Raw genomic sequence first — 20,907 nt, forward strand, 5'->3', positions numbered from 1 at the left:
GGCCCAGCGGGGAGGGGGCCCCTGCCCGGCGCGGGGCGGGGTGAGCCGCCTGGCCCCTCCCCTCCGCTGCCCTCCCCAAAGTTGCCGTCTCCCCCGGGGCCGGCCAGTCTTATGATCCAGTGGATCCTCCTGGGGAGGCTGGGCCGGGGAGAGGGCGCGGGCGCCGAACGGCGGGGGCAGCGGGCGGGCGCGGAGACCGGGGCCCGGGCGGGGATCCGGGCAGCGACCGAGGCGGCGGCAGCGCCCCGGGCCCGTCGCCCCCTCCCCTTGGGCCGGGGGAGCCGCTGCATGGGGCCGGGGGGTCGGCCCTGCTGCGCTGAGCGGCGGCGGCGGCGGACCCCCCAGGCGGGCTGGGGCTAAGCCCGGGGCCGGGGCGGGGGCTCCGGGGGGACCATGCCCGGAGGCCGGCCGGCCGCAGCATGGCTCACGGGCCCGGCGCGCTGATGCTCAAGTGCGTGGTGGTCGGTGACGGGGCGGTGGGCAAGACGTGCCTACTCATGAGCTATGCCAACGACGCCTTCCCGGAGGAGTACGTGCCCACCGTCTTCGACCACTACGCAGGTAAGCTTCGGAAGTGCTGACTAAGGGGCAGCTCCCCAGGCCGGGAACTTTGGAGCAACTTTGGATGAGCCCCCTCGCCGCCTCCCCTGCGCGCGCTCCCCGCCCCTCCCCCGCCGCGCCCTCCACTGGGCGCCCGGCCCCACCCCCAGGCTATCCCTCGGGCAGCCCCCTTGCCAGCTGGACCTACTCCTCTTCCCACCCCGCCCCCCCAATCCTGGAGCCCAGTCCCGCGTCCCGCGTCGGGGCTCCCGGCACTTCCCAACCCCCTCGGTGCTCCGGGCCGACCTCCTTGACCTTCCTACAGTCGCCTTCCCAACAGTCAAACCCCGAGGGGGAAACGTGGCTACGGGACTCGGGAGAAGGGAGTGGGCAGCTGGGGGCCACTTCATCCCAGCCTCACCCCCACTTCACTGTGAGCCTGGGAAAAGGAGTGGCATCTCCCTGGGAGCTCCCGCCTGCGAGCGCTGGTTTGGGAGGGGAGGGTCCTGGTGGGGAACAGAATTGCCCGAGTCTAGGTAATTGAGCTTCTCTCCCCGCCCCCACTTCTGCCCTTGCAGTCAGCGTCACCGTGGGGGGCAAGCAGTACCTCCTGGGACTCTATGACACAGCGGGACAGGTGAGTGTCTTGGCCCTGGCCAACACCCCCCTTCCTTTCCCCAATTTAGGATGATCGCGAAGAGCCTTTAGAAACTGAGGTGTCTAGGAGCGAGGGTGTGTCTGCGAGGGTCCCTCTGGATCGAGTATTTCTTTGAGTCAGCACATTGGGAAAAAGATAAAACCTCAGCAACAAAGGCAGACCAGCCCACCCCATGTGAACCCCTGGGCTGAAAGTTTTTGCCTGTGTGTGCCTCCTGTGTGGTGCCTGGTGTGTGGGTCCCAACTCCTGTTGCAAAGTGGCAGCAGCCAATCCTGAAGCGCCCTTATTTTTAGTTGCAGATGACCAGGTCTCCCCTCACAGCCTTTGTCTGGTCCCTCATTGGTGAGTGGTCTGCCTGCCCGAGGAGCCTGATTGGTGGGAAATGGCATCATCTAATATGATGGGAAGGCATTTGGTCCTGGTTATGTTTATTACAACATCATTGCACTCTGGGACTCAAGTCCCTGGAAACGTAATTTGTGGTGTTACTGAGGACCACAGGGAAAAAAAGAAAAGAAACAACAACCATCCAGCCACTCCCTGGGTCAGGGAGAGGAAGGAAGGGTTAGGAGTTCAGCCTGAACCTGGGAGGAAGAGCTTTTGTTGTTGTTGTTCCCTAGGAAGGCCAGGTGACTTTGTCTGGGTTTTCTTTGCTAGAGATCACTGTGCAGAAAGGAAATGCACCCTCCTCCTGTCAGTCTCTAACCACTATTGGCAAAGTAGAGGTGGCTTCTGAAGGATTGAAGTCTCCTTTCTGACTCTGTCCCAGCTCCACCCTTTTCCCAAACCCACTTTTGCTGTGGGCCTAAGATGTGTGATGAAGTTTTGCAAAATCCAGCCCTGTGATTAGACCTGAAAATTCAGATGGAAGTTTCTATGTGTCATCCTGACTTGAGTTCTTCAGGACGAGTGGGCGGTTGAGGGCCTTAGAGAGAGTCTGTAGGGAATACCCAACAGCGCAGCTTCCTTATGCGTAAGATGGGGCGTAAAAAATTCAGACCGTTCCCCTGGGCGTATATTGTATGCTAGATGCTTAACGTTGAGTCTGGCACATACTTGGTCAATAAAGAGGAGGTTTTCTTTGTAACTCATCTAGATCTGGGTTTCAGAATTGTAGTATCAGGTTAGATTCTGGAAAAGGTCTTCTTGGGGGGCACCTCAATGTGACCTCTGGTTTCTGTACTGTGAAGTTAATGGAGCCTCTGAGAGAGACTGTTAGAATAGACTCTATAGAGTAGTCTCAAAAGAGAGACTGTTGGCAGAGAGAGGTGCCTAAGGCCACCCCCTCTCACCAAACTGACCCAGGTCAGTATAACCGGTTCTTTTTAGATTTTTTTTTTTTTTTGATGTGGACGACTTTTAAAGTCTTTATTGAATTTGTTACAGTATTGCTCTGTTTTATATTTTGTTTTTTTGCCTGGAGGCATATGGGGTCTTAGCTCCTGATCAGAGATAGAACCTGCACTCCCTGCATTGGATGGCAAAGTCTTAACCTCTGGACCACTGGGGAAGTCCCAGTATAACCAGTTCTTAGTTTTCCAGGGCCGCTTTTCATTACCTGCCTTGTAGCTACTCCTTCTGTCATGGACGGCAAGAGGCAGAACCCATTCAATCAAATAAGACCAATGTTTAAGAAGTACAGCTGGTAAACAACAGGTTGAAATTATGGGTTGAAAGGAGAGAGGTTTTTAAGGATTGTCTCTAATTTTAACTTCTCTACTAGTGCCTCTTCCCTTTTCTTTGTTACTTGTCACCATGACTGTTTTTTGACCACAAGCCCTGTTCAACAGGACGTGTATCTGTCAGAGCTGTTCTGTGCACATTCAAATGTGACTAATATTTGCTGACTTTCTTCTATCGTACATATCAGGCCAGGGTCATCCACATGCAAATATTATATCTTCTCCACTAAACAACCCCATGAGATAGGTAATCCACTATCTTTGCAGATGAGGAAAGGGGCCTAAAGAAGTTAGGTCGCTGATCTAAGGTCACACAACTGCTGAAGGGTGTTGCTGGGGTTAGGACATGGGTCTGAATCTGCCCTAGTTAGAGGTGGTTATATACACAGGAAGCCATGGGAGGTGCTGAGATACCACCTGGGTTGATTGGGTTGCTTGTATGTCTCTAGACATGGTCCCTGGAATCTTCACAGCTGTTCTCTGTTTGGGGGTTATATGCCAGTCCTGTAGAGGAAAGAACCCAGGTCCAAAGAGTCAACTGCTCTGTCCAGTGGAGATTGTAAGCTGTATACCTAGTGGGATCAACCTATTAGTGATTAAAGTTTACTGTTTTTACCCATCGGTGGATCACCTATTCTGTTGACCAAGAGGTGGACTAGGCCCCCTTGGTGTTTCTCCCAGTGTCTAAGACTTTTCTTGGCAATAGTTCATCTTTCAGCATCCAAGCATTTATTACTAATAAGCAGTCTTAGCGACATAATCCTCAATGAGATTAAATGAGTGCCCACTTTGTACCTGTGTGTGTCTGTGCTCAGGCTCTTCAGTCATATCCCACTCTTTGCAACTCTATGATACCTAGCCCTGCACTAAGCACCTGGGGGCTACAAAGAATAAATTTAAGAGAGGGATCTGCCATGGCCAATGACAGCATAAGTGAAAGTGTTTGAATTAGATGCCATGTGTGTTATATAGGAGGTACTTGTGTTATACTTGGACATTAAGGCCTCATGCCTTTATGAATTGATATCAGGTTAATCTTACAATAATAATAGTGATCAAGAAACACATATACATATATAGAGAAATTTTAAAGTCTAATGGGCACCAGAAAAAAGCCCATGGGCTTTGGAACCAAATTAGCGTGGGCCCAGATCTCTACTTGGCTGAACTGTTCTTGTGATTCTTACCACATTATTAACCTTCTTTGTGATCTAGTAAGAATGTAGATAATTAAAATCTGCACTGCAGTGTTGTAGGCCAACTTAAATTGTTTAATGTGTAGAAAAGCAGCAGACACTGTCCTTCATTCATAATAGTAGATGTGTAATAAATATTTGGAGAAATTACTGTGCTCCACTGTAGGCAGTTTTGTGGGGTGAAGGGGTCGCAGGTGGAAGAGGGCAGCATGTTATACTTGGAGTTGATAGAAATTCCACTAGGATGCCAGATCCTAGAGCCTTTTGAGTGGAGCCATGGTGCCAACTTTGTCCTTCAGAATTCCCACAGTCCCCATCACATGTACCCCATGGGTACATGGACACAGTTGAATGCTCCCTTCTCTAAATGCCCTGTTGTGTCAGATGGTTTTCCTTTCTCGATCAGAACCTACATCCCCAATGATAGAACTCTTAGCAAAATGAAGAGTTCAGTGTAGAATTTGAGAACCAAGTGGGATATGTAGGTTTCAGTTGATGCTACTTTAGGAGGTAGGTTGGGATGGGGAAGGAACTCAGCACTTTCAGATGTTCACTTGGGGTACTTCCCTGGTGGTTCAGTGGTTTGGATTCTGCACTTCCAATGCAGGGGGCCCAGGTTTGATCCCTGGTTGAGGAACTAAGATCCTACCTGAGGCCAGAAAAAAAATATAAAAAGTTTTGAAAAATAAAGTATGCTGTTCACTTGTATACTTGGGTGCTCTCTGTATTTGAGTCATAGCAACAGCACCTTCCCCGGGTTGGTTGGGACTCCTAGTCTGGGCACCTACTCTTGGGTTCCCTCTTAAAAAAAAATTATTAATTTTTATTTTTTAGCTGCCCTGTTTGGCATGTGGGATCTTGGTTCTCCAACCAGGGATCGAACCTAAGCCCTCTGCATTGGCAGCATGAGTCCTAACCACTGGAACACCAGGGAAGTCCCATTGGGTCCCCTCTTTGACCCCAGTCGAGTTCAAAGCCATGTAACAATTGCCCAATTTATATATTAAAGAACATATTAGAACAATTCAAGAGGTGGCTGTAGCAGATGACCTCTTGCCTTCCAGAGCTGGCAGTTTCCCCCTTCACCTCTGCTGCTGGCGGGGAGAGAGAGAACGTGAGTGTGATGGGCAGTGTTAGTCTGGTCACGCGCTCTGCCTGGGCACATCCCTCAATACCACCAGTGTTAGGCCAAAGGGAAGCCCCCCTCTCTGGGCCAAGACCCTGGGTGGCCCAGGAGCAGGCCCAATATTTTACTGCCAAGCTTTTCAGAGTGGAAGTTGAGGACACTCCCTCCTCCTCCCTGGGGCCTGCTGGAGGGTCTGGCTTCTGGCCTGGGCCTCTGCAGTGCTTCTCCTTTCTTGCCCAGCTTTCAGGGCTCTGAGGTCGGCTCTGCAGCCCCTCTGTCTGCTCACAGAGGGGCTAGAGGGTGAGATTTTTCCCTCCTGCCTCTGTACAGGGAGCTTGGGGGAAGTGGAAAGGGCTCTGGCAGATGAGCTGGTGGGAGCTGCCTGGCAAGCTGCTCTCCAGCACCCGGCTGATCTCTTAATCCTTGGCAGGAAGGCAGAACTTGATACCTTGAAGAGGGAAGGACAGACGCCCAGTTTATCCCAGGTCCCGGAATACCCACACTCAAGAGGGTGTGTGTTGGGGCTGAGTTTGAGTTCCCAAGAGTTCCAGATTTAGTCACTGCCTCAGTGCGTACACATCCATATGTGTGCTTTGGGGTGTACTGTTGCTATATGTGTTAACTTGAACACACACAAGTTCAAGGATGCATACAGGAGAGCTATAAATACCTTAGCTCAGGTGTCCCCGGGGGTTGGATCAGGGACAGGCAAGGTCTGTTTCTTTCTTGTCGTAACCCAGCAGCTGTGGCTCCCTTGCAAGCCCTCTGGGTGCCCAGGAAAGCACTTCCCTTCCAGAAGGGAATCTCCAGGGCCGGCAGCCTGGGAATGCCCCGCCTTCTGAAATGCCCCGCCTTCAGTGTTTCCTTGGGCAGCACCCAAGGGCCCAGGGTCACGGGAAGGGGGAGGGGAAAGCCCAGGGAATCGCCACTCATGGAACAGCTCCTGCCTTCAGGCCAGCATCCTCAAGAAACCTTCCGAGGGAGTTGAGGGAGTGTGCTTGTGAAAACCAGACCCAGAGAAAGGTTTTCCTTAGTTTGGAGGGGTCTGTGGGGAAGATCAGTGGGACTCAGGAAGTGCCTACTCTCGTCACCAGGCCTCCAGGTCCCTATACCCCCTCACTCGTCCTGAGGGGCCAGGGAGCAGAGTTTGAGAGGAGCGGCAGTGTCCCTTTCAGACATCAACCGCAACAGGTGAGATGCTGGCACTGAGCACCCTGGTTTCCCTTAGTAACCTACTGTAGATTTGTCATCTCTGCATTTTGCTAACCTTTTTAGAAGCTATTTATATCTCTAGCCTGCACTGCATCATAGGGAATGCTGGTTTCCACCTCCGTCTGGGGAAGGTGGATGGCCTTTTTTGGCTCCAAAGCCTTTGCGGTGGCCAAAGGTCCTGTGTCCCCTGGCTTGGGACTCTGATACGGGTTTGGGATGTGGTCCTCTGATCCATCTGGCTTCACTTCTGTCATGATTCTCTTGAAGTTTGGTGACATTTACGCTCTGGGAACCAAAGCTCCGCAGCAGGTGTATCAGGAATGGTGTTACAGGTGTGCCCAAATAGCATCCGCTCGGCTCTGGGGGGGCGGGGCAGTGTGCAGCCTCCAGGGAGCTGAGCAGATGCGGTCCTTTCTCTGTGTGCCAGGATGTGAAAAAGGTGGGAAGCACTGCTTTAAAGCTCAGGGGTCGGAGGCCTTATGGGGAGCTGGGTGTTTGCGGTTTTGTTGTGGAATTTGGGGTTTCAAGAGATGAGCCCTAATGGTATTAAAACAACACAAAACAGAGCCACTCTCCATGGGGCTATCAGTTTCTAGCAATGACACATGTGTTGGCAGCAGCTGGTACTACTGAGAGGCCTCAGATACAGAATAGCAATATACAAGGAGGAGGAAAGAGAGGCTGTTACAAAGAAGCTAAACCCAAGACCACACATGTCTTTAAAATTTGTGCGCCTCAGCTGAATTTCTTTTCAGTCAGAGGGCTTGGTTTTGCCCTAATTTGGCATGCTTGGGTCAAGGAGCAGCTTTCCTTGCCCTCAGCAGTTTGCTGTTCCTCTTTTAGTTTCTGGCAGACAGCTGCTTTGCACGAGGAAGCGAGGGGAGACCCAGCCAGGGAGGCTGCGCACGGTGGCAGGCTGGCCATGGCAGGCTGGCCGTGGCGAGCCGTCAGAGCCCTTCCCCGGGTCTCCCAGCCCTCCTGAGTTCAGTCCTTCCAGATCTGCTGCCTGCAGGTCTGGCTCCATTCCCTCTAAGCTCTGTGAGGACAGGCAACTGTATTTCTTTTTCTCCACCACGTTTCCAGCTCGTAGCCCCGTGTCTGGTGCGTGGTAAGCCTCCAATGAATATTTCTTAAATTGAGTTGATTCCCATTTGGCTGTCAACCCATTTCTGCTAAAAGGTTAACCAAAGACTAGGGTTATTGCTCTTAAATAAGAGCTTCTGGCATACCCCCTTTCTTGGGAAAAAAAGCTTTTTAAATTTAGTAGGAGTCTCTTAAGTTTCAAAGGAGTGACAGGCATGTAGGTAAGCAGCAGGCCAACAGTGTTATCCCCTCTTTCGGACCCTGGGGGCCTTTAGTATCACCTGTGGGTCTGTCCCCCAATGCCGTCTCAAGCATCTTTCCTGAGGCTTCGCAGTCTCAAATCCCCTGGGGAGGAGGCGGCTTGGCAGTAAATGTATGGGTATTGAATTGTCTGGAACATCTTTGAATCCCGCTCCTCCTCTCTCTGTGAGAGCGTCAGGCAGCCCAGCTTCTTCCCTCCCTATAAAGTGGGGAGATAATGGCCACCTTGCAGGGTTCCATCAGGATTAGAGATGGTCCCAAATGGCCTGGCACTCAGTCTGTGACGATGGTCCAGGCCAGCTTTGGGGGTTTCACCCCAGTTCAGTTCAGCTGATGTTGATTCAGGGCTGGCTCTGTGTGTCAGTCTTCTGGGGTAGGAGAAAAGGGGGATCAGATGGCATAAAGGTCCACCTATGCAATAGGGAACACTCCACGTGTGAAACCAAGTGCCACATGGTCCCAGCTGAGAGGAGGTGGTCCAGACAAGCTTTTGGAAGTTGTTGGCTTGCAGGAAGAGATAGAAGGCGGCACAGTAGGCTGGTTACAATGGTGGGCCCCCACATTGGACTGCCAGGATCCACTTCTCAACAAGGGTCTTGACCTCTCAAAACCTCAGTTTCCTTATCTGTAAAATGGGGATTATTAAATCAGAGCTTTCCAGCTGCCAAGTAAGGGATTTTTCTCAGCCTCAAGGCAGCTGGGTGGGGCCTAGGATGGACAGCCCTGGGCTCAGGTTGTCCCTTCCAGCTCAATCAGCCTGACCTCAGTCACTTACCCCAGGGCCCCTCTACCCCACCCACTGTGTGCTGAACATATATCTCTTTTCTCTCCTGTGGAGTGAAAGCTTGAGAAGCAATGGACTAAATGAGGTGACACAGGCAGAGGTGCACGGAGAACTGATATTCTGGATAGAGAGGAAGAGCATGGAGTGCAGGCATGGGGTGTCCCAAATGTGTCTTTTTATGGTACCCCAGATCCCTGCTCTCAGTGTCAACATGTGGAGTAGGGATGAGTACTAAATTATGGAGTTTTTCACCTGGTAAGTGACAGCTTAGTAATTAGAGAGATATTAACCTGGTGCTGCGTTGCTTGTTGATTTTAATAGAAAGAGCAGAACATGGGGGAAGGGCCTGCTCTTTCATTTCAAGTGACTGAGTAGAGGCCTAGCCACCTCTTGTCCCCATCCCCACACAAGCCAGCCCTTTCCAGACTGAGGGTGGACTCTGGGCTTCAATAATGACACCCTTGTCATTGAATGGTATTCTTACAGGGTACAAAGCATGCTTCATGTCATGCCTCCATGAGGCCTCTCACCTGCTCTGTGAGTGAAGAAAGCCGGTTGCCACTGTCTCCTGTGCAGGGTCAGGGAAGTTAAGTAACTTGTTCATACCATAACAGCTGATAAAAGGCAAAACGAAGGTTGCGGGCCAGACCGCCCAACTCCAAGGCCTGGGTTCTTCATGTTAAATCGCTCACGTGAATCAGCTCGACGGTGTTATATGTCTCCTCTACATCATGTACACTCCGTTGCGATTTCATTTAACAGTGTATTCCAGGCCTGTTGCTTTTCTGGTTGAAAGAGTGGGTGGGATGGTATCTATAGTTGGGACACCAGGGGCTGCTGCTGAAATGGCCCTTAAGGAGACCCCCGCCGCACCCCCACCTGGGAGATTAAGGGCGTTTTCTTCATGTGTTCATTAACTTCCATTCTTGCTGAAAGAGGCCGTCCCTTGTGTGGTAGCGGAGGCTGCACTGCCAGTGAGGCTGTGGAAGAAGCTTTGCGCCGGTGCCTGTGTCGCCTCTTCCCGGGAAGGAGGACCGGGCTGTGCTTGGGCCCCTTTGTGCTGCCACCCCCGCTCGCCTGCCAGCCCTGACTTGACTGGAGTACGTGTGCAGCGGCAACTGGGCAGGGCCGTGACAGCCAGCAAATGGCAGGTGTCTTTTCCATCCCATAGGGGCTGCCCCAGGCTTTTCTCTTCTCCCTTTAGGGGTTTTCTTATTTAGGTAAAAATTGCTGTTTTCAACCTGTTTGTCCCTCTTCCATTGGGTATGCCCTGGATGTGCTCCCTCTGCCACCCGCGCCTCATTTTGCCTGCCTTCCTGAGTATCCCGTTGGCACCACCTCAGCTCCCACATCCCACAGCCTGGGCTGCATCCCGCCACTGAGGCTGCCAGGACTGGATGAAAACATTCATTCACTCAGTCAGCAAACATTCCTTGAGCACCAGTCTGGGCCACCGGTACCTGTGCCAGGGGCGGGGCTTACAAGACAGGTCAGGTCCTGCCGCTAGAAGCTCACAGTTCAGCACAAGGGGCAAGGGAGTAGGTGCCTGTTCATCAGGGGGCGCAGAGGGGACTGGGTTCTGTCCTTCCCAAGCAATGAACTGCTCCTAAGAGCTAAGCTGCCTAGGATTCTCCAGGTCGATTTTAGGTGAACAAAGTGCCAGGTTGGATTCTTACATGTACTCAATGCTCAGCAAGGGTTTGAATTACTATGTGCGTGCATGCCAAGTTGCTTCAGTCGTGTCCGACTCTTTGCAACCCTAGGGACTATAGCCGCCAGGCTCCTCTGTCCATGGGATTCTCCAGGCAAGAATACTGGAGTGGGTTGCCACACCCTCCTCCAGGGGATCTTTCTGACCCAGGGATCAAACCCGAATCTCTTACGTCTCCTGCGTTGGCAGGTGGGTTCTTTATCACTAGCGCCACTTGGGAACGCCTTGAATTAAACTACACTGATTCTCAAATGTGGTCCTCGAGCCAACATGTGTCTCCTGAGAATTTGTTTAGGCATCCAGACTCAGGCTTCAACCCAGACCTCCTGAATCAGAAAATCCGGGACAACTCTGGTATAACAGGCCCTCCAGGTCATTCGGATACAACTGAAGTATCAGAGCCACCATTAATGAATAACTGTGAACGTCATGTATCTCCTCATAGCAAGCCACCTCCTCTCCCCCAACACTTGTGTATACACACACACATACACACACGTGCTGTATACCTGCTCTACTTACACATTGTCTCCAGAGTGCAGTACATAGCTTACTCATCTTTTAACCCCTATCCATCCAAACACGCCTACATACACCCTCATCTCTAGTTCTTTACATGCAGTTGGGACGCTCTGTATATGTTGGAATGAATTGAATCATTCAGGCAGTGGTGCCGCCTTCCTCACTTGTCTGGTGGAGATGGGGCCGAGGCAATATCAGCAGCAGAAAACGGAAGCAGAACTTCTTAAGCTGCCCTTGGCTCCAGTGGTCTGCTGTCTGGCCCAGGGTGTGGACACAGTAGGTTCCATGAGTATACTTTGATGAAACCCAAGTGTCAAGCCATGTTCTCCCCTGTACTGTAAGCAGCCAGATGGATTTGAGGCTCAGGCCCTGCTGTGTTCACTGTAGCTGAGGTTAGCACTCTGGGAGGTGACAGGCCCGCCCCTGAGGACAATGCTGGTTCGGTTTGTGCTAAATCAGTTACAAAGCAACAGGTAGCATGACATCCTTTTGTGTTGAAACTCCCCAGGCAGGTCACTGGGACAGGCCATTACTCAGACACTCTTCTCAGCTGTAATTACTTTTCGGGCTGACCATGGCTGTCTGTGTAAGTGTCCTCCTCTTCCATTCCCCTTCCCTTCCCCCACTTTTGAATTCCTCCTTCATTCCTTTCTTTCTTCCTTCTTTTTTTCTCTCTTGCTCTTTCTTTTTTTCAGAACTTGTTCCAGTGTAGAAAGACCATCCTCTTTCAAATGAGCTAATGGTTGGGATTATAAATGAGTTGGCTCAAGTGTGCCCGCTGTAAGAGCTGCCACTGAGGGAAAGCATTTAATTCTTATTGTCCAGCTTGATTAAAATTCCATTTACCCCAGCCTAATTTTCAAAGAGCTGTCCTTCCCAGTTAGCTGATGAAGGGTTCCTAATTAAGGTGTTTCTCGTGGCCTCCCTGGCCCTGGAGGAATGGGGAAGGGCTGGAGGTGAGAGGGTTTCTTGCGGTCTCTAGACGGGGGCCTTGTCCAGCAGGAGGGAATTTCTGGGCTTTATCCAGTCTGCAGAAAGTGAGAAGGTCCTTCTGAGTCCCAGGCATCCCATGAGCTCCTCCTCTGAGGCTCCAGCCCTCTTAAGGATTGAACTCCTTCTTTGCATTTCAGCTGAGAAAATCATCTATAGGCTCTAGTCTAGCATTTCATTTTATTCTTGTGTAAATCTTTACTCAGCCCCCAGATTGTAAGCCCTGGGAATAGGGAGGAGCAGGCTGCAAGTGGCAGGTACACTCAGCACAGCTCACAACCAGGTGTGTGTTGGATTTAGGGGATTATCAGAAAGATAATCATGGAGAGTACTTTTCCCATGACTTTACACCTCCTCCATCAGCTCATTTTAAAGGGGATTCTGATCTGTCTGGATGTTATTGAAGTTCTTTAAAATCAGGTTATAGGAGGTCATTGTAAGGTGTCCACTGAAGCACAGTAAAACTCATTTCGTAACTCATGGATGCCATTAGCAGAAAGGCTTCCAGGCCTATTTGGATAAAATACAAGACACGATGTGTGCTGTTCTCCAGCAAGTCTGGATCTCTAGGATCCCTTAAGTGTGTTTTATGTTAGGTGTCCCTCTGTTAAAAGCAGGAGGTTGGTGGGGAGCCCAGACATCCTGCTGCTGGGTCAGGCATTGTGGAAGCATCAGTCTAGGGAAGCTGGTATTATGAACAAAGCGATTCCTCAGAAGTTTCCCGTGGGCCAGACTGCTTGATGTATAAGTTTACTCCTCTTTCCTTTTTAAAAGTTGAGGTATTATTCATATTCAGCAGGTTCTATATATTCACAAAGTTGAATCACCACTATTTAATTCCAGAACACATCCTCATCATTCCCCAAAGAAACCCTGTACCTACTAATACTCTCCATTCTCCTCTCCCCCTAGCTTTTAGCAACCACTAATCTGCTTTTTGTCCCTGCGGATTTGCCTGTTCTGGCCATTTCATACAAGTGGAATCATACAATATGTAACCCTGTGTCTGGTTTCTTTCCCTTAGCATCATGTTCTTAAAGTTCACTCATGTTGTGGAGTATACCCGTATGTCATTTCTTTTTGTGGCTGAATAACCTTTGCCTGTCCTTTTTATTCGTATATGTCAGTCTTCATTACACGAACATTCTGCCTGAACCCCAGAAACCGCTTTCTGAAGTCCTGCTGGTCACGTACTTCTGGTGCAGTCTTCACCCAAGCCTGCAGAAGGGGTCGGGGCTGGTCGCCCTCTACTCTCAGTGTTCCAGTTCTCCTGCTGCCTGTGTTCATAATCCTCCCCCACCTCCCACCATCCACACCCTTAGGTACATGAGTATCTGTTAAATATAGGTGACATGAGGAACACAAAGATCCATCCTCTGTAGGAGCTTAGAGTCTATTGCAAAGAGAAGATGTATACTATGAAAGTGAAAGTGAAAGTCGCTCAGTCGTGTCCCACTATGCAGTCCATGGAATTCTCCAGGCCAGAATACTGGAGTGGGTAGCCTTTCCCTTCTCCAGGGGATCTTCCCAACCAAGGGATGGAACCCAGGTCTCGTGCATTGCAGGTGTATTCTTTACCACCTGAGCCACCAGGGAAGTCCATATGACAAAATGAAAGCAGAAAATGGGATGTGCCAAGAAAAGGTAGGAGTGTGAGGAGTGTCATAGAGGTGCCTGGCTGCCATGCTGCTTGCCTGGAGCCTCCCAGAGAGCTCAGCCCTCAGTGGGGCCATTGAGACTTATAGAAACCTGATTTCACTGAGGCATTCACACATCATCAGGTCCATGGGTCTGATTTGTGTTAATTCATACAGATCCAGATACAAACAAGGCTGTGGAGGGATTAACTTACCATGTGGTCTCATTGGAAAAATGGACACAAGCCATAAACCAGTAGCTCACAAGGAAGAAAAGCCAATAGCCAATGGACACACAATATGCAGAGATATGAAAATAAAAACTTTTTTCACTTATCAAATTGAACATGAGAAAAATTGATATTCAGAAGTCAGGGAAGAGGATGCTTTATGTACTGAACTGTATCAGTTCAGTAAAAACTGATACAGTCCATTTGGAAGTTAATTTGGCAAAGATAGTTACATTTTCAATGATCCATTTCTATGAATTTATGCCAGGGAAACATTCAGTGTACACAAAGATTTACATAAAATGATGTTATTCATAGTGATACTTATAACAGTGATAAATATAAACACATTAATGCATAGTAAAAAGGGATTTGTTAAATGATAGCATAGTGTGTATTAGAGTAATCACAGCCATTAAAAACTGCTTTGAGCAGATATTTAAAGATATATGAAAAGGCTGGTGGTATTTTAAGTGTGAAAAAGCAGGAATCAAAACTGTAGCATGATTACAACTTTGAAAAACATACATATGTATAATGTGTAAGAAAAAAATTGGTACAAAATTGTCAAAATGTTAATCTGTTGGCTCTAGGTAGTGATGGTGAATATTTTTAGAAATTTACTTCTTTATACTTTATTCTGTTTTCCTTCAATTTATAAAAAAAGGTTGCTTTGTTTTATTGAAGTTATATATACAAATGGCTTAAGTTTTAAAGAGTCAACAGTTCTATAAGATCCTGTTATGGAAAAACAAAAGATTCCTCTCTACTTCTCTGTAGAAAAGTCCTTCCACTCCCCCAAGGCAAGCACTTTCAATTCTTAGCAGTTTATTTTGGTAAAAGAAATCCTCTGTTGCCTTCACACTGTGAATGATGAGGCTTTAGCTCTCTTTCAGAGTATCTTCCACGTCCCATCCACCCATCCCCAGGAGCAACACGGTCATTTTCGTTTGATTATTGACCCATCGTTATATCCTTACTGCTGTGTTAGCACAGCTGAGCCATGTAATGTACTATAATTACTTTTCCTTCTTTGTGCTACTTTTTGTTTCCCTGGAATTACTAATTATTTTGCTTCTTCCCTTGCTAAGTTTTCATTGTATGTCTGTCTCATCCTGAACTTGCCTTTCCAGGCGTTCCAGTGTATCAAGTCTTCTGTCCGTCTCTTCTGGGAGACTTTTGCCATGAGCCTGCTGTTCTGCTTCAGACTGGGCTAGTTGCCTCCAGCTGCTGCACAGCTGTCATCCTGGGATTTTCCTACATCATTATTGGGATTCCCTTTGGCTCTATCTTATGTATTACATTCTTATTTTTACTTTTCTTATCTGCATAGTCTAGTTCCTCATTTTGGTAGAGCATCTATTTTATTAGTTTCCTGAGAAAAGGTGCGTTGTAGGCAAATTTTTTGTTGCCTGTGTGTTTGAATGTGTTTTTATTTCCATCATACTTGATTGACATTTTGAAAATAGATTAGAAATCATTTTTTTCTTCAGAACTTTAAAGGCATTGCTCCATTGTCTTCCACTTTCAGTTTCTGCTGTCAGAAAGTCTGATCCCAATCTGGATCTGGATTCATTGTCAAGAACCTGGTTTTCCTCTCTGGAGTTTCACACTCATGGTCTTTGGGTTAGGGTCCAGCCAACTGTTGTGAGCCCTTTCACTCCAGAGATTCGTGTCCTTCTGTTCTGAGAAATTTTCCTGGTTTATTTCTTTGATTTCTTCACTTCCAGTTAATCTCTTCTGTTACACTGGAACTTCCAGGTTTTAGATATTGGAGCTTTGGGGTGGTTCTCTGAAAGTCGCTCAGTCGTGTCTGACTCTTTGTGACCCCATGGACTATACAGTCCATGGAATTCTCCAGGCCAAAATACTGGAGTGGGTAGCCTTTCCCTTCTCCAGGGGATCTTCCCAACCCAGGGATCGAACCCAGGTTTCCCGCGTTGCAAGTGGATTCTTTACCAGCTGAGTCACAATTGTCTTATATTTGCCCTTTCTGTGTCTTTTTGCTCTATTTTGGGAGAGTTCCTCAAGTTTACCCTTACTATTATTTGTTTGTTTAATGTCACTCTAGCAGAACCTTTTCCTGTTCTTTGGATGTGCCTTTCTTTTTTTCTTCAGCATTTTCTAAGTTTGGCTTGGCTTTCTTTTGGTTTGAGTATCTTCTCTAATTTCTCTGAGGGTATTTTTTTTTTTTGTCTTTTTGAAAAAATTTATTTTAAATAAAGATGAATATTTTTAATGATAAAAGGTACAATTCACAAAGAAGGTAGACATCCTAAACCATTAGACACCTTAACAACAAAGAGATAAAGTTACATAAAGCAAACACCAGAAGTCTCTGAGGATATTAATGATAGGTTTTTGAAATTTTTGTTTTCCCACAGTCTTTTGTTTTAGTCTCTGCCTTTTGTGGCAGTTTCTCAAGTGTCTAATTATATTTATGAGAGTGACACTGGAGAATGTGGAAAGCTCTGTGTATACATGGGCCTGGATGACTCTGGTCCTTACTGAAGGTCTGGGTTTCTCAGCCTAGCACCATTGTATTTTGAGCTGGACAGCTTGTTGTGGGTGCTGTCCCGTGAACTGTAGGATGTTGAGCGCATCCCTATTGTCTTTCCCACCCCAGTCATGATGATCAAGAATGTCCCAGACACTGCCAAGTGTTCCCTTGGGGCAACATCGCCCCTTACTTCCTGTTTCCCCATTTGAGAACCACTGCTGTAGGGTGAGCTGTCTGGGCCTTTTCCCTGGGGAACCTGGTCCTTCCTCTTGCACTGGTCATGTTCCCCAGAAAAGAATCTTCTACTCTGCTGCCTGAGAGGGTCCTGCTAGGCTCCACTGTTCTGGCCCGTGTGTTAGGTATGTTCAACGGGGCCCTGTGTCTTCCCACCCAGGGAACCCTCTGTTCTACACTTTGCTGGAAATAAATCTCTCTGCCTTTTGTCAGGGTTGGGGAGAACATTATCATGATAGAGAACGGTATCTGGGGTGTAACTGCTTTACAAGCAGACTATCAACCCACCCCTTGTTTGTGGCGCCGCTTTCAACCCCCTTTCAGAACACACTGTGCGAGCTCCCACACCTTTAAAGGGTTCTGTTGAGCAGAACAAGGTGCTTTATAACTTCCCCTTGTTGTTGGCCCAGGATCCAGGATTTGGCTCCCAGGGTCTGCATATCAGTTCTTACTTGTTCTTTGGCTTTCTACCTTCTAAAATGATGTGGCTGTTTAATTTGTCCTGTGGCTTTATGCCTTTTTTTTTTTAATTACTATATATGTCAGAGGATTTGGGAAAGATCAAAGATAGATGCATGTGTTCAGTTGCCTAAGATTTAACTGAATTCTTCTCCAATTTGTTTTCATAGTTAGAAAACATACATAAGAAGAGCAAAGCTATAGTGATAAATACCTGTTCAGTGCCTGTTATCCAGTGTACCTTCCCTTAGTATTAAGGTATCAGGGAAAATTAATTCATTAGAAGCTTTCTTGGGATTCAGGCTTTGGAACAAAAGGTGGTAGAGGCTATATGAATTTCATCTGGATCCTGGAACCGTATGGTTAACTGTCCCTTCCATGTGAGAGGTTGGCTTTCTAGTGTCCAGGCTCTTTTTGTCCACCAGGTCCAGCATCTTACTGTTGGGCAAAGCTGGATGGGCATGAATATTTCTGGTTATGCAATTTCCCCTTTGCTAGACTCTACTTAGGGTTGGGAAGATCCCCTGGAGAAGGAAACAGCAACCCACTTAAGTATTCTTGCCTGGGAAATCCCATGGACAGAGGAGCCTGGCCAGCTACAGTCCATGGGGTTGCAAAAGAGGCAGATATGACTTAGTAAATAAACAACAACAACAAGAGTCTACTTAGAATCCCTATAGATAATGATTTTTAAGTCAACATTTTTCAGACAGGCTAAAACAGACAGAGGATGAGATGGCTGGATGGCATCACTGACTCGATGGACGTGAGTCTGAGTAAACTCCGGGAGTTGGTGATGGACAGGGAGACCTGGCGTGCTGCAATTCATGGGGTTGCAAAGAGTCGGCCACGACTGAGCGACTGAACTGAACTGAACTGATTAGGTTACAGCTCCCTTTACTTACATTTTATTCACCTTGATTAGAGTCGGGTGTTTTCAAGCATGTCAGTGATTTCTTAGTAATGTGATCTCTTAGTAATGACCCATATTGCAGATGACTAATGACGATTATGGTTTCATTTTCATGACTTTAGTTCTCAACATGTAGCTTTATGTCAAACTATTAGGATGTCCTACTATAGTTCCCCTATATTTATTAACTGCATCCCCAGATACTGACATTGGGAAGCAGGAAGGAGCAATTCCACTTTGAGGATGGGGACAGGGAGGGTCAGGACAGTTTTCTTAGGTGAGGAGGTGATGGGAGCATGTGCGTTTGAGGTTCAGAGGGAAGATGGGTAGGACAAGGTATTCCTCGCAGCCTTCTCTAGTCCTCAGGCGGTAGACATAGCATATGAATTCCTGTGGCACTTAGCACATGTGTCTCTTTCTGCCTACATCAGCGGGCCTTCTTTGGACCTGTGTATCCCATTTGATCATAACAACAACCTCTGAAGTAGGTGATACTATCTACCCCTCCTCCTGCGTTTGCTTAAATGGATGAGAAAACAGACACACTGAAATGACCTGCATGAGTTACACACACAGCCCAGGAGAGCAATGCTGGGCCTCAGACCAGGCCCACAGGCTCCAGATCTGTAAGTCATTATTCTCATTAGTGACTTCCCCTGCTGCCAGGGTCTTACTAGATTGCTTAACTGAGCTAGTGGCTCTCTGAAAGGAGATGTACACTGTTTGATTTTCCAGGAAGCACATAACACAGACTCCGTAAAAGGGCTACATGTCAGCTTGGATGGGACTCAGCTTAGTGGGTGACTTAGGGCGGTGCTGAAAGCTGGAACCTCACAGATTCCTGGCAATTTGACCAGACTCTAGGGTCCACACCTCTGCAGTTGAAAACTGCCTCCACTCCCATGCTAACTGGCCCAACTGCTCCAGCCACGGCCTCCCAGCACTTCACCCACTGCCCTGGGCTTGGCTGCTGCTCTCTGCCCTAGTTGGGGGGCAGCTCCTGTCCCAGCGCTGCCTTCAAGTGTTTTAGAGGATCTAGGAAAGAGAATGCACATTCGAAACCGCTGGAAATGACTGAGGTTTTTCTTGAAAACTTTGTTGTTTCCTCATCTGCTGCTTTTTGATTTTGTTGCTCTGGCCCTTGGTGTGTTTGGCCAGTGTCACATCTTCTTCTAGCCAGATTCTCTGTGGTGGGCAATCCAGCTCCTGGATTGGCTGAGTTTCTGGGAGCACAAAGATGCTGGTGCAAATGTGGGTCCAATGAACCTTTTACAGGCAGCAGCTGAAAACTGCCTGTGCTGAGTGCAGGGCCGGGCGGCCACATCAAAGTCCACACGCATCTTGACTCTTTTTCACTTCTCAAGTCTCGTTAACCATTGTTTTAAAACAATACTTTTGGGGTCTATTGATTTAGCTATCTTCAGTTATTTTAGTAAAACCTCGAATTTCAGTTCTTGCCTGCCGTGGTAAACATGCACTTAGTAAGCAGCCAAATTTCTCCGTGTGTTTTTCACAAAGTCGATTTTCCCCTCAATCCTCCTTTTCCTCCAATTTATTCCTTTGCATCAAATCTCCTGAAACTGAACAGAGAATGTGTGCCATCGGGTGGGGTGATAAGTTTGCAGCCACCACACAGGCTCAATGTCTGTTGTTTAATCTTACAACAGTTGAGTCCATTTTATAGAAGAAGGAAATGGAAACAGTAAGTAACTTGCCTGAGGCCACATAGCCAGTAAGACTATGATTCAGAGATTTAAAAGGTCTGTGTCTAAAATCTACTGCTTGCTTAGAACAAAGAGGCCATGAGGGTCCTATACTAGTTGATGGAAGAAACTGCCTTCCTGCCTCACTTCTGACCAACTCAACTGTGACTTTGGACAAGTGATGAGTTTCTCTGAGCCACAGTTTCCTCATCAGTATATTGGGAGCCGAAGGTTTGGTGGGCTGGTCGGACTAGTGTGGTAGCAGAAGCAAGGCTGTGCTTGCTGTGCTTTCTCTGCTGTGAAGTGAAATAGAGCTAAAGTAGCGTGGTGCTGCTGCTGCTGCTAAGTCGCTTCAGTCACTCCATAATAAGCCTGGCAAAGAGCTCTGCTGGGAGCCTCCTGCAGAACAAGGGGACCAGAAATGGAGGGAGAAGATGAAGCAGGTTATGCAGAACTGGCAGAGTAGGGGGTGTGAGACATGCCTGAAGGAAGGTAAGTTGTGCTCCACAACGTGGAAGCGTGTCATGGGGATGAACTCACCTCCTGAGGAGTGGATGTCTTGGGAGTTTCTGCCAGGGACTCTCTGCAGGAGAAGAGTATTTCTGCCATGTGCAAGCATCTCTCTGAATTTCATAGAAATCTGTGTGTGTGTATGTGTGTACACATGTGTGGGGGTGCCCACAAAGACCTGGCTTTGCACACTTGTAAACCCATGTATTTCCCTTAAATTAAGGTGAAATTCACACAACGTAACAGTAAGCATTTTTAAATGTACAATTTAGTGGCACGTGGTACATTTATGGGCTTCCCTGGTGGCTCAGATGGTAAAGAATTTGCCTGCAATGCAGGAGACTCCCATTCAATCCCTAGGTTGGCCATTCTCTGGAGAAGGGAATGGCCATCCACTCCAGTATTCTTGCCTCTGGAATTCCATGGACAGAGAAGCCTGGCAGCTACAGTCCGTGAGGTCGCACAGAGTCAGACATCACTAACACTTTCACTTCACTTCTTTTCAGTACATTTACAGTGTTGCACAACTGCCACCTCCAGCAAGGTCCAACGGAAATTGTGTGTACTTCCTAAAGGGTCTGTTCTGTGACAGTATTTGTGAATGGCATTAGGTCATCCTGATTTTGCCTACCTGCCCGGAATCCTCCTTCCCCCATCGGCCTGTACCGCGTGTTTGGCCAGGGAGTGTAGTTCAAGTGTTCAGATTCCAAATATGTTTGCTAGTTATGATTTAACTCCTCTGTGCAGCGTGGCTGCCTCGGTGGGCATGGAGAAAACCAGCGTTTCAGGATTAATCAGAGGGTAGTTCCTGAGTCTTCTCTTGCTGTTTGTCTCTAGTGTATTAGAAGTCTGTGTGTAAAGGTGTCTGCCAATGAGAGACTTCAGTCATCATCAGCCTCTTTCTCTGGAGAAGGCCATGGCGCCCCACTCCAGTACTCTTGCCTGGAAATTCCCAT

At 48.2% G+C, this 20,907-nt stretch overlaps 1 protein-coding gene and 1 non-coding gene across 2 annotated transcripts in view; both read left to right on the forward strand.

Annotated features, from left to right (window-relative positions):
- Positions 1-160: 160 nt before the first annotated feature.
- RHOQ (ras homolog family member Q) overlaps positions 161-20,907 on the forward strand; it is a 40,036-nt gene continuing 19,289 nt past the window's right edge. Inside the window, exons 1-2 of the mRNA XM_019970101.2 lie at positions 161-561; positions 1,119-1,177. Of these exons, the coding sequence (XP_019825660.1) occupies positions 420-561; positions 1,119-1,177 (201 nt within the window). The 5' untranslated portion in view covers positions 161-419. The remainder of the gene's footprint in view (positions 562-1,118; positions 1,178-20,907) is intronic.
- TRNAG-UCC (transfer RNA glycine (anticodon UCC)) lies at positions 4,641-4,713 on the forward strand. The gene has a single exon. It is a non-coding gene; the product is annotated as a tRNA-Gly (tRNA).

This window comes from Bos indicus, chromosome 11, assembly GCF_029378745.1.
Source record: "Bos indicus isolate NIAB-ARS_2022 breed Sahiwal x Tharparkar chromosome 11, NIAB-ARS_B.indTharparkar_mat_pri_1.0, whole genome shotgun sequence".
NCBI classification, from domain to species: Eukaryota; Metazoa; Chordata; class Mammalia; order Artiodactyla; family Bovidae; genus Bos; species Bos indicus.